At 37.6% G+C, this 17,508-nt stretch overlaps 1 protein-coding gene across 1 annotated transcript; it reads left to right on the forward strand.

Moving 5' to 3' along the window:
* Positions 1-16,303: 16,303 nt before the first annotated feature.
* Positions 16,304-17,251, forward strand: LOC101956142 (olfactory receptor 2V1). The gene has a single exon (XM_005340878.3). It carries the CDS (start codon positions 16,304-16,306, stop codon positions 17,249-17,251), a length of 948 nt encoding a protein of 315 aa, XP_005340935.2.
* Positions 17,252-17,508: the final 257 nt, after the last annotated feature.

The following is a 17,508-nucleotide window of genomic DNA, read 5'->3' on the forward strand; positions in this document are numbered from 1 at the left end:
GAATTCAATTCCAAGCACAAAAAGGAAGAAACAAAAAAAATTAAGCAAAATAAAAATTGGTTCTTCAAAAGATTAACTAAAACCAAAAAAGAGAAAGAATATACAGACAACTAAAATGAAAATAAGGACATTATCACTGACTTTGCAGAGATAAAATGGTCAATAAAATAATGCCATGAGACTAAACACAACAAAGAGAGGACAACTTGCATGATTTTCTCAATTAATGCAGAAAAATCATGTGACCAAAATGTGATATCCTTTGATGATGAAAAAAGAGAAACACTCTGTGAACTACAAATAGAAAGAAACTTCCTCAGCCTAATGGAGTCCTAGCTAGAGTAATTAAGCAAAAGTAGGAAATAAATAAATAAATGGTATTCAAATAGGAAAGAAGAAAGCAGGATTCATATATAGATATCATGATCCCATATACAGAAAATTACAGATAATCCACACACAAAAAAAAATATATCAGAACAGTTTTAGACCATTTATACTGCTACAAGAAAATGGCTCAATATGAAGAATGTGAAATTGCAAATGTGTGGTCAAAATGAGCACTAGCACCATTGAGCCGAAATGAAATGCTGAACATTTACCAATCCCTTTCTGTGGATGAAGTGAGTACCAGCATCTGGAACTATCCTGCCACTAGCAATTCACTGCTGCTCCTCTAAGCCATTTTCAAAATGCTCATAATCAGCCATAATGAGCCCTGGCCTTAATGGGATGATAAGAAGAATGTGAACCTGTTGCTGTCATGGTGGACAATTCCCAATGCCCTTTCTTTTTTTTCTATAGTACTTTCTGTTATTTGTACTTTTAGTTATATATGACAATAGAATGTATTTTGATGTATCATTCATACATGAAATATAACTTCCCATTCGTCTGGTTATATATGATTGCAGTTTCATTGGTCTTGTATTCATATATGAACATGGGAAAGTTATGTTTGATTCATTCTACTTTCTTTTTCATTTCCATCCCTCCTCTCTTCTCTCCATTTCCCCCTGTCTAATTCAGTGAACCTCCACTCCTCCCTCCCTACTCCCCTGCCTATTGTGAGCCAACATCTTCATATCAGAGAGAACATTCAGCCTTTGTTTTTTTTTTTTTTAGGATTGGCTTCTTTCACTTAGCATAATAGTCTCCAGTTTCACCCATTTATTGGCAAATGCTATAATTTCATTCTTCTTTATGGCTGAGTAATATTCCATTGTATATATGTACCACATTTTCCTTATCCATTCATCAACTGAAGGGCATTTACATTGGTTCCATAGCTTATCTACCCAATTCCCTTTCTGTGCATTAAGTAAGAACCTGCCTCTAGAAAGGCCCTGCCACTTCCATTTAGTAGTAACTGCTCCTGTAAGCCATTTTCAAATGACCCCTATTTGGCCACATTAAGAAATGGTACAAACATAACAGTGTAAAACTGGTGTTGTACCATGGGACAATTTTTTGTTGTTGTTGTTGTTCTTTATTCAAATTGCCAAAACTTGGAAGTAATCAAGATGTCTCTCTGTAAGTGAATGAATACATTAATTATTATACATTTAAACAATGGGTTATTAGCACTAGGTAAAAGTGCCATAAGGCAATTCTTAATGCCATTTCTGTAAATTAAGTGAGAACTGCTGTCTGTAACCTCCCTGACAATTGCATTTCACTGCTACTCTACAAGCCAGTTTTCATATTGCACATATTCAGCCATAATAAGCACTGACACTAATGGACATATATGAAGAATGTGAACCTGGTGCTACAATGGAACATAATTGAATAAGGCCCCATTGTGAACTGTGTTTGAAACGTCCTCTGGAACCTCCTTACAACAACCCTTTCACTGCTGCTGCTAAAAGCTATTTATAAACTGCAAATGTGTGATCAAAATGAGCACTAGCACCAATGAGCCGAAATGAAAAATGTAAAGCTGGTACTGCAACAAATGACAATTTCCAATGATTTCTTTGAGAGGTTTATTCCTTCCTCTGGAACCTTTCCGTCACTTGCATTTTGCTGTTGCTTCTATAGGCCATTTTCAAATTGCACACAGTTAGCAAAAATGAGCATTTTACTTCCTGTGCTTTAGGAGTTTTGTTAACAAAGTCAGTACCTATGCACTATGTTGGAGTATAGCAGTTGCAGAGTTTCTGACCTGATTTCTATGTCCTTGATTCACTTCATAGTGACTAATGTACAGGGTAAGTATATTAATCAACAATATAACTGCTGTGATCAAAAGACATGACAGAACAATTGGAGGCTCACAGTTATTCTGGGGGCTCACAGTTTCCAAAGTCTCAGTCCATAGATGGCCAACTCCATTGCTCTGGGGCAGAGGGCACAAGATCATGGCAGAAGGATGTGGCAAAGAAAACAAGCTCGGGATGTAGCACCAGGAAACAGAAAGAAAGCATTCCTTAGCAGGGACAAAATATGTATCCCAAAGATACACCCCCAATGACCAACCTTCTTCAGTCACACTTTATCAGGCTACAGATACCACCCAGTTAATCCCTGTCAGTGAATTAACATGCTGATTAGGTTGAGGCTCTTATAACCCAATCATTTCACCTCTGAATGTTGTAGTATTGTCTCACACATGAGCTTTTGAGGGACACCTTGTATATAAACCATAATGGTGAGACATAGGGATTGAGTTTTATTTTTCTACATCTGAATATTATTTGTTTAAAAGGCTATCTTTTCTACAATATATATTTTGGCACCTTTGTCAAGGATCAAATATCTGTCTTTATGTGGACTTGCCTCTGTGTCTTATAATCAATTCTGTTGGTTTTCATGTCTGATTAGGTGCCAATACTATGCTGCCTTTATTACCTCAGCTGTGTAGTATAATTTGAGATCTGGTTTGCTTAGGATTGCTTTGATTATTCTAGGTCTTATTCTTCCAAATGAATTTTAGGACTGTTTTATCTAGTTCTGTTGAAGAACGTTATTAGAATTTTGATGGGAATTGCATTGAATCTATATATTGCTTTTTTATAGTATGGCCATTTTGATAATATTAATTATGTCTATCCAAGAACATGGGAATGCTTTCCATTTTCTAAGAACTTCTTCAATTTCTTTCTTCAGTGTTCTATAGTTTTCTTTGTACAGTCTTTGATCTCACCTTCATTAGATTAATTCCCAAGTTCTTTTAGGTTATTGTAAATGGGATAGTTTTCCTAATTTTTTCATCTGATTTATTATCGGAAAATGTCAAGTGATTTATTTATGCATGTTGATCTTGTATCCTGTTACTTTACTAAACTCATTTATTAGCTCTAGAAGTCTTCTGGTGGAGTCTTTGGATCTTCTAGATATAGGATCATGTCATCAGCAAACAAAAATAATTTGGCTTTTTCTTTCCCTATTTGTATTCCTTTAATTTCCTTCTATTGCCTGATTGCTCTGGCTAGAATTTCAAGAACTATGTTTAATAGGAGTGGTGAGAGTCAACACCCTTATCTTATTCCTGATTTCTGAGAAAATGCTTTCAGTTTATCTCCATTCAGTATGCCGTTGTCCTTTACAATGTTGGGGTTAGATCCTTCTATCTAACTAGTTTCTCTAGTCTTTTTTTTTTTAACCTTAATTTGTGCTGGATTTTGTCAAATGTTTTCTGCGTCTGTTGAGATGATTATGTGACTCTTGTCCTTAACTCTACTTGTGTTGTAAATTACGTTTATTCATTTGCTTGTATTGAAACACCCTTGCATCCCTGGGATAATACCCAGTTGATGATAGTGCACTATCTTCTTAATGTGTTTCTGATTGTGATTTCTCAATATTTTATTAGGGTTTTTTTTTCCATATATATTCATCCGAAATTTTCTTTTCTTGATTTGTTTTTATCTGGTTTTGTTAACAGGGTAATACTGGTTTTCTGGAAGGAATTGGGCAGAGTTCCTTCCTTTTATAATTCTTGGAATAATTTGAGGAGAATTGGAATTAGTTTTTTAAAAGTTGTAACAGAACTTAGCTGAGAATCCATGTGTCTTGGGCTTTTCTTTGTTGAAAGACTTTTAGCTGCTTCAGTTTCATTGCTTGATATTGGTATGTTTAGGTTTCTATATCTTCCTGGTTCAATTTGGGCATGTCATAGGTCTCTGGGAATTTCTCAATTATTCAAAATTTTCTAGAATACTTTCTATTCATACTCTGTACTTCAGAAGTGTCTGTGATGATCTTTTTAATCTCTAGTTTGTTTATTTGGATCTTCTCTCTTTTGGTTAGTTTGGTTAAGAGTTTATCAATCTTGTTTATCTTTACAAGCACCAATTCTTTGTTGCACTGATCCTATGCATCTTTTACTTTCAATTTCATTGATTTTGAAACTGACCTTAATTATTTTCTGTTTCCTACTGATTTTTGTAATAGGTTGTTCTAGAGCCTTAAGGTGTAATGACAGATTATGTATATGGAACCTATTTTTTTAATAGGAGCTTAGTGCTATAAACTTTCCTTTTAGAATTGCCTTCAAATTGTCCCAGTGATTTTGAAATGTTGTATCTTTATTTTCATTTGTTTCTTTTTTTTTTTCCTCTGGGTAAGTTCCATTTATTAATCATTATACAAAAAAATCTTGGCATTCACTTGAAGAGAAAAGAAGTTACTATATCCAAATATTTCATATTTTAACATTGTGAAAGTTCTACTTTTATAACAGGGCTTTTTAAAATGGAGAAAACTTTTGGAAAATTTTTTAAAAAGAAACTTATGATTTATTAGAGTACAGGATCCAAAACACGTTTTTAGAAAAATATAAAGTGCCCAAATACCAATTTACACAAGTGATACAGGCTTCCTGGAGCCAGATGAAGCATTCATGAGGAAACACATTTAAAAACAGTCTAGATACATATTTACAGTTGGGTCAGTAAAGGTAAAACCATCTTTCTTGGCTTTGATGTTACTCTAAGAAAAAAGGAAATCAAACCGAAAAACCAACAGTTATAATTCAGCATGCTCCAAGGTTTCTTAGTAATGCATCTCATTAACGTTAATTCTATATTATCTAATTTTTACCCTTAAGCGATAGTAGTGTCAAATCCCGCCACCTCAGGCAGGATAGGTGTTGTGAGTGGTCACATTTTCAAATGCAAGTTCACATCACCTGTCTTTGGATTTGACTGATGAGGAACACAGACACTGGGTGGCGCTACTGCAGGCGGAAGGAGCCGGCGGGCCAAGTCCCCATCTCCTTCCAGTAACCACCTAGTGGCCTTCACTTGTTAGGAAGTGGTCTCAGGTGGGTTCCCCGAACCTTGGTCATCCCAGGGTTTCCAAAGGGTAAACAAGAAGCAGTCATTCAACGCGGTGAGAATACTGCATGCAAATGGCAGACACGTAGCGAGGCTGGCTGGACTGCGGCCTCCTAAAGCCTCGCTGGCTACAGCAAATGGATTATGCATTTTAAACGCAGAGCGCAAAGTCACTAGGTCCTAACTCCAGGAGTGAGCTCTATGGCTAATCACAAGCTAGCTCACTTGAGAACTGGCAGGTGGTGAGTGGCGGCAACTCCAGAGCTGCAGACTCCGGTCCCTTCAGCTCAGTTACTAAGAACATGGAAAAGGAGCCAGGCAGCCCGAGCAGGACAGGCTTTCCCAAGTGACTAGGACACAGGCTTCGTCCTGGTGCTTCAGGGCACAGATGGCCTGAGAAGCCAGATCACACACACCCCTTTTTTCCCACCAGCCAACACGCTTCACATGAAAGACACTGACTTCTTCCTACCCCACCACATTCAAAGGGTCTAGAAGTGACTCTAGTGACTTTATTTTCATTTGTTTCTAATAGCTTTTTATTTCTCCTTGATTTCTTCGGTGATCCATTCCTCATTAAAAAGTGAGGAATTTAATCTCTAGGTGTTACAATGGTTTCAGTTCTTTATAGTGCTGTTGATGTCTTATTTGACTCCACTTTGATCTGATAGGATGCAAGGAATTTTCTATTTTTTTTTTGTATTTGCTAAGATATGTTTTACAACCTAAAATATGATATATTTTAAAGAAATGCCTTGTGCTGTTGTGAAGAAAGTGAATTTTGTTGTCAATGGATGAACTATTCTGTAGATGTCTGTTAGGTCCATTTAATTAATAGCATTTTTTAGGCATAGTGGCTATGAATTCTTTTTGTTCCTGCTTATCAGGATTAATAGCATTTTTTAGGCATAGTGGCTATGAATTCTTTTTGTTCCTGCTTATCAGGAAAGTTTTTATTTCATTTTCGATTCTGAAAGATAGTTTTTCAGGATATAGTAATCTTGGCTGGGCACTCATTTTTTTTCAGGGCTTGGTATATAGCATTTCATATTTTCCTGGTGTTTAAGTTCTGACTAATAAATCAGTTGAAATCTGAATTTGGTCTACTCGGGACAGTGACTGTGGGAGGGCTGGGTGCACATTGGCTGATCTGCAGACTTTAAGGGACATGGATGCTGGGCCTTGAGGGAATCCAGGGTGAGAGCCCTGGCTTCTCTCCTGAGACACCTATTTTTTAAAGGCTATGGAATGTGTCTTTCCTTTTTTTAAATGATCATAAAACCAAAAAGAGACTGATCTTCCAGGCTCAGCTGGCCCCTCCTGGAACCCTGTCCAAGGAGGGCCAAGGGATGGAGAGCCCAGTCCTGGGCCTGCCTTGTCCCTCAGCATCTCAAGCATGAATGTGCAGGAGGGTGGGGTTGGCCTCCCAGTGATGTGGGCAAAGGCCTGGCCTCTGGCCTGGAGGGGCAACTGCATGTGCAGGCAGCTCCTCCAGACATGGGGTCCACATTGTACACTACAGGACACACATGAGGCCAATAATAAAGCCATTTCCTACCTGGAAAAAAAGAAAGAAAATAAATCTGAATTTGGTTTACCTCTAAATATAATCTGCAATTTTCCTATTGTGGCTTTCAAATTTTTATTCTTATTCTGAATACTAGGCATTTTCATTATAATGTGTCTTGGAGATGAAGAAAGAAAAGAAATCTGAATTGGTTTACCTCTAAATATGATCTTTAATTTTCCTATTGTGGCTTTCAAATTTTTATTCTTATTCTGTATACTAGGCATTTTCATTATAATGTGTCTTGGAGATGATCTGTTTTTATCTTCTCATATTTGGGGTTCTACATGTATTTTCATCTTATTTGTAAGATTTGGAAATTTTTATTATTATTTCATTGAAAAGATTGTGCATTACTTTAGTTTGTATTTCAGAACCTTATTCTGCCCCAGTTATTCTTAAATTTGTCCTCTAAATGTTATTCCAGATTTCTTGAATATTATGGTGATAGTCTATTAGCATCTTCTCTTTATTGTTTACTTTATTTTCAAGATTATTTATCTTTAAGGCCAAGAATCTATAGTCAAGTGACCTAATCCACTGGTGATACTTTCTATTAAAGTTTTAATTTGATTTGAGTGTTTCACTGCCAGGATTTCCATATGGTTCTTCTTCAGAATCTCTATAAAAATGATCTTTCACTCCCTGTATTTTCTAAGTTCATTCCTTATAGCTTCTTTTAGCTCACTGTGCATTTTAATCTAAGTTCTTTCTCTGATGTTTTCTCATCTTTGGAGTCAATGATATCAATTGTTGAAATGTTGTGGGCTATTTTAGGTGGTTTGTTCTCTTACTTTTTCGTACTTCTTGTATGAATACCCACATGTTTGGATCACTTCTACTTTTATTTAGTGAGCTTCTTTTCCTTAAGAACCCCAGGCTAGGCAAATATCCAGGTGTTGATATTTTCATTTAATGTGTGTGTTCTGCTATTCTCAGTATCAGCACCACTTTGAAAAAAGACATTAAATCCTATTTATAAAAATCATTTCAGAACAAAGCTATGTATTGATGAATGTTAGAAAATGCAAAAACTTGTCAATAGCATTCTCCAAAGTTCCTCTAATTCAGCTATAAACTTACAGTAATGTTCAGAATAGGTTGAAAAAATTAGTTAATAAAGAAAGTAAAATTGCTATTACTTTGTTTAGGGACTGAAAATAGAAAGAGAAAATAGAAAAAAGAAAAATAACCAAACAAAATAAAATAAAGAATAATACAAACCAAGGCAAGAAAGAAAGAAAAGAAAAGATGGATGAGGAAGGGATTTGAGGCAGTAGTAAGTAATATAAGAGGAGAGAGAGTGGGAAAGAGGAGCAATGTAAACCTGAGCTAGGAAAAAAAAGAGCTAATGATTCAAAATAATCCTTTAAAACATTAGAAGAAATAAAATCAGTGGCACAATATCAAACACTATAGCAACAGCTATCAAATCAAAATAGTATAATATATATATAAAAGTTGATGTTAGAGCTATTTATAGTAAACCATACCATGATGGAGAAAATTGTTTTTGAAGTCTTCTTGGGTTGGATTTCATCAGAATTTGGGACTTTTATAAGTTGTTCATCACTCTTCAGCTTTGGATCCCCCAGAGGTGCCAGGACACAGAAACCACTACCCTGGTTGCTATAGACTTCCAACCAGCCAGCTCTCATTTGTCAGCCCAGGTACCTGAGACTGGATGCTTGAAGGGTGCTGTGCTGAATCTGCTGGCTTTTCTATTTCATGCAGAAGCAGAAGATGCAGGGCTCAGGGCTGTTGCTGTAATTGCAGTGGGACACTGCACACTACCTCTTCTCCATGGGGCCTCTTCTAAGTGACATAGAGCCTTGTGGATATCTGCAAGTATGAGATATGGCTGTGGGCTCTCCATGGGTGATATGCAATGCAGAGCCATTATCCTGACTAATGCAGATTACCAAGGCACAATCTATGCAATAGAGAAAGACACTCCAACAGTCCGCCTGCACCCAAGTCCCCATTGCCTGCAGATGTGAATTGACAGCACCACTCCCTTCTGCTGACTGGGACCAAGACAGGGGTGTGTGTGTGTGTGTGTGTGTGTGTGTGTGTGTGTGTGTGTGTGTGTTTATAGCTGACAGGGGTAAATTAAAATTGGTCTTATACATATAAATGTAATTGCTCCCATATTCTTTGATTCTGGGGATTATTCTACTTCTTAGAGTCTGAATTTCTCTTCAAGGTATTTTCTGTAATGAAATGAGAGTGAAGGCTTCCCACTCTCCTGTATTGTGGATGATAATTGTTGACACAGTTTTATGACCAAGTACACACTCAATATTCATAAATGTAGAAGACAATGTGGATTCTGTGATTGTTAAGTGTGGTGTAATACATTTATATTAATTAGTTCAAGTATACCAGTCAGTTATTCCAGTCTTCTGTAAACTTACTTACTTTGGTCTTCTTATTCAATCAATTACTGAGAGAGAGATTAAAATATTCCATTATATTAGATATTTTTCTATTTCTCCGTTTCTGTCAATTTTTTTATTTTATATTTTAAGGTGATTATATTAATACAAATTTAATGTGCTATATTTTCCTGGTGAATTAGTCTTTAACTATTTCAAAATATCCCTATTTACCTTTAGTAATGTTTCTTATCTTAAAATCTCTTTTGCCTAGTATTAGAAAAACTGCTCAAAACTTCTTTTGGTTAGTGTTTGTATGGCATATCAGTATATAAAACTACGTGCTATAATATATATACAAGCTTCCTGTATCCTTATATTATTATTTATTTATTATTTTCAATATGTTCTTGGTCTGTTATTATTTTTTAAACCCTGCTCAATAATCTCTGATTCTAATTGATATATATGCTTTAATTTCCATTTAACATGATGTCTGAAATATTTGTGTTCAAGTTTATCATCTTGATATTTACTATTTGTCCCAATTTTTTAAAAAATAGATTTTTAGTTGTCAATGGAACTTTATTTTATTTATTTATATGTGATGCTAAGGATCAAAGCCAGGGCCTCACACATGCTAGGCAAGAACTCTGCCACTGATCCACAACCCCAATCCCTGTCCCACATTTTTAGTGTTCCTATTTTTCATTTTTCTGTACTTCTTTTGGGTTAAGTATTTTATTTTTCCATTTTCCATTTTCCTTTGGTAAATTTGTTAGTTACACATATTGTAACTCTTCTATTGATTTCATAAGAAATTATAATATGCATACTAGATTCTAATGTAAATGAGTACTTTTGCTACTTCTAGGAAACCCTATTTATCTGATCCCCCCTTGGGAGATATTATTTTTCTGCATAAATTATACATATTTCAAAACTCACATTTCATTACTATTGTTTCGTACAATCTTCATCGTTTATATTTATTTGTACATTTATTCTTTCTGTTGTCCTTCATTTTTTCTGAAATTTCTTGCTTCTATGTGGTGTTATTTTTTTCATGTGAACAGCTTCCTTTGGTATTTCTTTTAGTGAAGAAGTGCTGGTCAAAAATTCTCTCCTTTTTTTCTTAGAAATGTCTATTTTGCCTTTTGGGGGAAAATATTTTCTGGATATCAATTTTAGTTGGAATTTTTTTCTTTCAATAATTTAAATATGTTATTTGATCATCTTCTCTTTTCTAGTATAAATAATAAGAAGTCAGCCATCAGTCTGAAGACCTATGAGTATTTTCTAATGATAACTATTCTGTCTTCAACTATGTCTAATCTGAAGTAAATTAAGCTCTAACAACCAGCATGACTGTATTTGGGGCAAGATAGTAAATAAGGTTAAACGAGCTTACAAGGGTGGGACCCTGACATACCAGGATTAGTGTCTTTTAGAAATAGAGACACAAGAGAGATTTGTGCATCAGGTGAGATATTTTATTCATGTCATAAAAATAAAATGAAAACCAGTCAAATAAAACTAAAATTCAAGTTAAGAGGAAAACATAAATTGGCAATTTAACCACTTTTTTCCCAATGAATACACCATTATAAAGAGATTTGCTTCCATGGAACATAAAGCTAACACCAGGGTGACCATGAAGTTTATTGTCCAACCTGGGACACTAAGAGTAAAACGGGGTGCTATCCATCACTATACCAGGTTGATAGGCATAACTGCAGCACACCAAATTATGAAGGGCACTAACTGGCCATACAGAAATATCTGAAACAGCTTGAGATGACGGCAGTCCCCCTGGCACCATCTTTCTCTCCCACTAGGTTATAAACTCTTCAGAACTAGGATTGTGCTCAGTGTCAGCATTTCACTCTAGCACACCACCTCACCCAGTTCTCTGAATATCACAGGCAATCAACAGATATAGGCTGAGTTCTAGACGACAGGCAAAAGACAAGTGTGAATTGTCGTTTCAGGAAGGACCCAAGGGGGCAGCCATAAGTGAAGACTCTATGAGGGCCCTTGATGTTATAAGGAAAGTGCTGTAATAGGCACGACATAGGTATAGGGTACCAAGAAACTCCTCGCACATTCCTTTGCCCTGGTTGTCCCTTTGACCCTTCCTGGTGGATTTCTTCACTTTATCCCAGCTAGTCCTTCTCCTTATCTTATCTCTAAATTCCTTCTTTGGGTCTTTTTAATTCAAAGCTTGGGAGTTCCTCTTCCAGGACTGCATATTATAGGCTCCCCTGGGAATCATCAGCTTCAACTCCTTACTCAGTCTCTGCATTAAGAACCTGTGTGGACGTGGGAGATAGGTAAGAGGCTGTTTCATTGTGGAAGGCATCCAGGCATCAATGAGTGCATGCAGATGCACAGATGGTTCCTCTGACTCCACCTTCCCACCACTAATTCCTTAACTAGGCCTTCTTTTCTCATTTTCTCCTTTTGCTGAAAGCTGTTATTTATCTGAATCCTGATGTCTGCACTAGAGAGTCCACAGATGATGTGCTTTGCCTGAGGAGGTAGGGTAGAACTGAGGAAAGAGGTCAGAGTTAGGGAGCAGCTGTTCTATGTCCCCTCTCAAGTAGTAAGTGCAAATGCAGAGGAAGGAGGATGAAGTTATTCTGATGCAAGAAACTACTTCACAGTGTATCACTCCTGAATTTCTTTTCCTGAAGGAGACCTGCCCAAAGGTGCGTGAAGGTGTTTCCCTTTCATCCTCTCACCCCACTTCTCTCCTCCTTGCTAGTTATAATGCTAGTTATTGGTTCATTTCTTCATTCCTGTGTATTTAGCAACCTTTTCCCTTCCTCCATCCTTTGCTTCTATCAGGATTTTTTTTTCCCTTAGGGGGTGTTTGCCTTCTTATAGTCCTCTTCCTTTGATCTATTTCTTTCTTTTCTATTTTTGTTTTTACATTTTGGTTCTAGGGATTGAACTCAGGGCCACTTTATCATTTTTTTATTTTTTATTTTGAGGCATAGTCTCGTTAAGTTTCCAAGAGTCACTGGGATTACAGGCAACACTACTGTGCCCAGCTACTTCTCTCTTTTTCTTTCCTTAATTTCTCATTAATTTTTTTTTCTGTCTTCTTTCCCTCTGTGTGGCTCAGCTAGGGGTTCCCAGATTGTAGAATGGCCTATAGCAGGAAGAGAAAAAACAACTGAGGAGAAGTAAAGATGAAGGGGCAAGTAGTAAAGACTGATATGGGGCAAAAGCCTTTCCATTCTCTAAAGAATACTATACAATAAGGTGGTTTCTTTTGTGTTGTTATTTATAAAAGAAAAAAAATGAAATTACTGAACACCTAGCAAAAAAGTTTGAAATTAAGAATAAAAATAGCATGTGAGATGCTAGAAGAAATTTCTGAGTTCTTTGCAAAATACCATTATTACTTATTCAACAAATATTTACTGAGAATATAGTGTATTCAAGTCACTGTTGTAGGGGCCCAGGATCAAACTATCAACAAAAGTGCCATCAAGGGGTATAGGTTCTAGTTGGAAAGACAGAAAACAAACAAATCCATACAAATAAAAGGCAGTATGCCTTATGGCCTCACATTCTATGGGAAAATGAAGGCTGGAAAGTGATCAGGGATACAAGAAGGTTTTCAATTCTAAATAGGGCACTGAGGGATGGCTTTGCTGAGAAGATAAAAAGGAAATGAGTGAACCAGACAGAGCATATCTAGAAAGAGCCTTCTGTGAGGAGCCAAGAGCAAGTGCCAAGGTGCCCAAGGCTGGTGTCTCCCTATAGTGTGGGAGCAAATTCAGAAACAATGATGAGACTAGAGCCAGAAATTCTGGGGAAAGCAGAAGGAAAAGAGATTTGGGTGGTGTGAAAGGGCCCACTGATGAAAATCTTACATTTATTCAGGCATCATTTTGGCTTTTATTCTGATAGAGATAGTTCACTCTAGTGTTGTGAGTCAGCAGACTGGGGTGGGGGTAAGTGAGGAAATGGGAGGCAAATCCAGTCATGGGACATTTCCATTATCCAGGGAGCAATGATGATGGCATAGCTAAGTAGGAGTAAGGAGGAGAGAGAAGTGTTCTGGGGTGGGTATATGTTAGAAGAAGAACCAGCAGTGGTTTTGGATATTTGGGATGTGTGCTTGAGAAACAGAGGAGTCAAGGATGACCTACGTGATGTGACTGGGGCACCTGGACAGACACAGTATTAACTGAGCTGAGAAGGAGGTGAGGATAGATATTTCTTCAGGGTAGAAAAAGGCTCCACTTTTCCACTTTAGGGAGGGCAACCCCATTGGACACACAAGGAGAGGCGTTGAACACACAGTGAATGTGACTATAGGAGCTCAAGAGAGCCACCCAGGATGGAGCAAGAAATGTCCTTCATCAACTACATGGCATTCTCATATAAGACAGTGGGTGGGAAAGAGCCGTGGGAGAGCATGTCCTTGAAGGTGCACACAGCTGAGTGCCTCTGTGTCCTGTTGGACACATCTTCAGCACAGAAGAGCAACTTCTGCTGTGAGGGATAGGGAAAACCTGGGTTGTTGTGTTGGTTGATTGAGACTGAGGTCAGTATGACTAAGATGGTGCTTTAAGGCTGTGGAAACCATGATTTGCTCCTACCAATAGCCTATCTGGGTGTTATTGTTTGGAAGGACACTTGGGCACATCCTTCTGAGCATAAGTCAAGTACATGCTCTGTTCTATAGGGAAACAGGCCCTATGGCTAATTCCCTGGTCATTGATCTAGCTGGTTCCATCCTCATTTAGGAAATTACTCTGGATCTTTGCACAGACAGCCTTGTGTCCTGTGTAATTGCATCACTTCATCTTTGCAGTGAGGTAAGGTAGACATGAATAAACCAGCTTACAAATATGTCAGAGGTGTAATTTCATTCTTTGTGGAGAACCTTCTTATAACCTGAGGGTATTTCCTGTATTATCACTAATTGTCCTGCATTAAAAGGAATCTAATAATAAACTCTTATGTTTTGGTTTATATATGAAGTGTCCCCCCAAGAGCTCATGTGTTAAACAATGCAAGAAAGTTTAGGGCTGAAATTGTTGGGTTTGGGACTCTTAAGCTAATCAGTGCATAAATCAATTTGAATGCATTAACTGAGGGTAACTGTAGGCAGGTATGTATACAGCTGAAGGAGTTGCTGGCAGTGTCACTAGGAGTGTGTCTTTGGGGTTTATATTTTTTCCTTGTTGAGAGGAGCTCTCTCTTTGCTTTCTAATGGTCATATCTTGAGCTGTTTTCCCTTTGGCACACCCTTCTGCCAAGGTGTTCTTCCAAACCTTGAGGCCCTGAGTAATAGAGTTGGATGTCCATGGACTTAGACTTATGAAATCATGGGACCCAAATAAATTTTTCCTTCTCTAAAATTGTTCTTCTCAGGTCTTTTTGCCACAGTGGCAAAAAAAAAAAAGCTGACTAAAACATCCTACTATATTCAGGACAAGAACAAGATATCCTACAATTTAAGAAGGGGTTTTTCTTTTTTTTTTCTTTTCTTTCTTTTTAGTTGTCCATGGATTTTTATTTTATTTACTTATTTATATGAGGTGCTGAGAATCATACCCAGTGCCTCACACATGCTAGGTAAGTGCTCTATCTCCAAGATATAACCCCAGCCTAAGAAGGGGGTTTTCAGTTTCAAAAAAATGAATCTTGCAACCATATAGCACCTACTCATAAGATATTTTATTTGTTCAAAGCATATGTATTCATGTCATAAGATAAACTAGGTACCCTACTAAGGCTGCCAGATGTCAAGGTGAAAAATAAATGATGCTTATATTCCAGTGGAATGAAGCAGATAGTAGAGATCCAAAAATATTCAGAATACATGTGATTAAATGGTATAAGTTCTGTGAAGAAAGCTAAATCATCAAAAGAACTTGAGAGTCCAAAATAGTTTTAATATGGCTATTTAACTCAAAAAGTTGGCATTTATGTAAAGGTATGAGGCAGGTAAGAGATAAAATTCTGGAAAAAGCATGGTAAAATGAGCTCAGAGGTCATGGTGTGTGTGTGTGTGTGTGTGTGTGTGTGTGTGTGTGTGTGTGTGTGTGTGTGTTACCCCTCAGCACAGAGGAGTAATTTCTGCTGTGAGGGATAGAGCAAAACCTGGATTGTTCTGTTGGCTGATTGAGACTGAGGTCAGTATGGCTAAGATGGTGCTTTAAGGCTGTGGAAACAATGATTTACTCCTACCAATAGCCTATCTGGGTGTTATTGTTTGGAAGGACACTTGGGCACATCCTTTTGAGCATAGGTCAGTACATGTATATGTGCATGCATATTCAATGGAAGGCCTTACTTGTCATCACATGGATTTGGCCTTAATTTGAAGTAATTTGGGAAATCACTGACATATTTTCCCAAGGCAATTTACATCATATGACTTACATGTCAGCAGAATCAGATTTTATGATGTTCAAAGAGAGAAATTGGGAGACTACAGAGGAACATAAAATAATTCAATCGTGAGAGGCTGGTGTCTAGGACCAGAAAGTTGCAGTGGGGATAGTAAGAACTAATTAAATTTTAAAAAACTGACTCTATAACCAAGAGGTTCTCTGGTGCATTCAATCTATGAATGAAAGAAATATTGGAATAAAAATGGTTTTAAGATTTTGGGCCAGAACAAAATCAATAATAAGAAACATCTCAAGTCCCTTTACCTTGCTTTAATAGCATATGTAAGTTATCTTACTCATAGTCCATTACTATTAAATCTAATTTACCAAATCCATGTGATACCAGTTAAAAAGTCAGTGCCTTATGGGAAAGCCAAGATTTTATCTGCTGAAAGAGGATTGACCAATAGTTTTGTGACACAAAAATTCAGTTTCTAGTCTTTTGGGTATAAGAACAAATATAGACACAATATCCAATCCTATGTACTGGCAGAGATCCTTTTATCTGTGTCAAGGGAATATCAAAGAACATTCTCTTGCATGTCCCAAAGCATGTGTTGTTGAAGCCTAATGAATTACAAAAGACTTATCTGAATGAGGAAGAATTTAGAATTTCTCTATCCACATTTGCAGGTGACTGTGAATAACTAAACCATGGGAATGTGGTTGAACCAATCATCCATAGATGGATTCATCCTCTTGGGCATCTTCTCCCACAGCCAGACTGACCTTGTCCTCTTCTCTGCAGTCATGATGGTCTTCATGGTGGCCCTCTGTGGGAACGTTCTCCTCATCTCCCTCATCTACATAGATCCTCGACTTCATACACCCATGTACTTCTTCCTCAGTCAGCTCTCCCTCATGGACCTCATGTTGGTCTGTAACATTGTACCAAAGATGGCAGTCAACTTCCTGTCTGGGAGGAAGTCCATCTCTTTTGTGGGATGTGGTATACAAATTGGATTTTTTGTGTCTCTTGTGGGGTCAGAGGGGCTCTTGCTTGGACTCATGGCTTATGACCGCTATGTGGCCATTAGCCACCCACTTCATTATCCTGTCCTCATGAGTCAGAGGGTCTGTCTCCAGATTGCTGGGAGTTCCTGGGCTTTTGGAATACTGGATGGGATGATTCAGATGGTGGCAGCCATGAGCTTACCTTACTGTGGCTCAAGGACCTTGGATCATTTCTTCTGTGAGGTGACAGCTTTACTGAAACTAGCCTGTGCAAACACTTCCCTTTTTGACACCCTGCTCTTTGCTTGCTGTGTCTTCATGCTGTTCCTTCCTTTCTCCATCATTGTGGCCTCCTATGCTCGCATCCTGGGGGCTGTGCTCCATATGCGCTCTGCTCAGGCCCGTAAAAAGGCCCTGGCCACCTGTTCTTCCCATCTGACAGCAGTCTCTCTTTTCTATGGGGCAGCCATGTTCATCTATCTGAGGCCAAAGAGACACAGGGTCCCTAGCCATGACAAAGTGATCTCTATGTTCTACACAGTCCTTACTCCTATGCTCAATCCCCTCATTTACAGTCTGAGGAACCGGGAGGTAATAGGGGCACTAAGGAAAGGGCTGGGCCATTGCAGGATTGACAGCCAGCACTGAAGAGCCAGGGTCTTCAGTGTGCTATCTCCTGACTGGGTAGCATCAGTAGTTCACTTATCCTTTGTGAATATCTGTGTCCTCTTCATTAAACAAGAATCATAACATCTGCCCTACCCCACAGGGATTTTGTACATGTAAATCTAAAACCTCATGATTGAGTAATGCATTGCTTTCATTGTCATTATTGATTATTTATAACATCCTTGAACTAAATTCACTCTACTTTTAAAATCCTCTCAGTAATGCCTATGTCTTAT

The sequence above is a fragment of the Ictidomys tridecemlineatus genome, chromosome 1 (genome assembly GCF_052094955.1).
Source record: "Ictidomys tridecemlineatus isolate mIctTri1 chromosome 1, mIctTri1.hap1, whole genome shotgun sequence".
Taxonomy (NCBI): Eukaryota; Metazoa; Chordata; class Mammalia; order Rodentia; family Sciuridae; genus Ictidomys; species Ictidomys tridecemlineatus.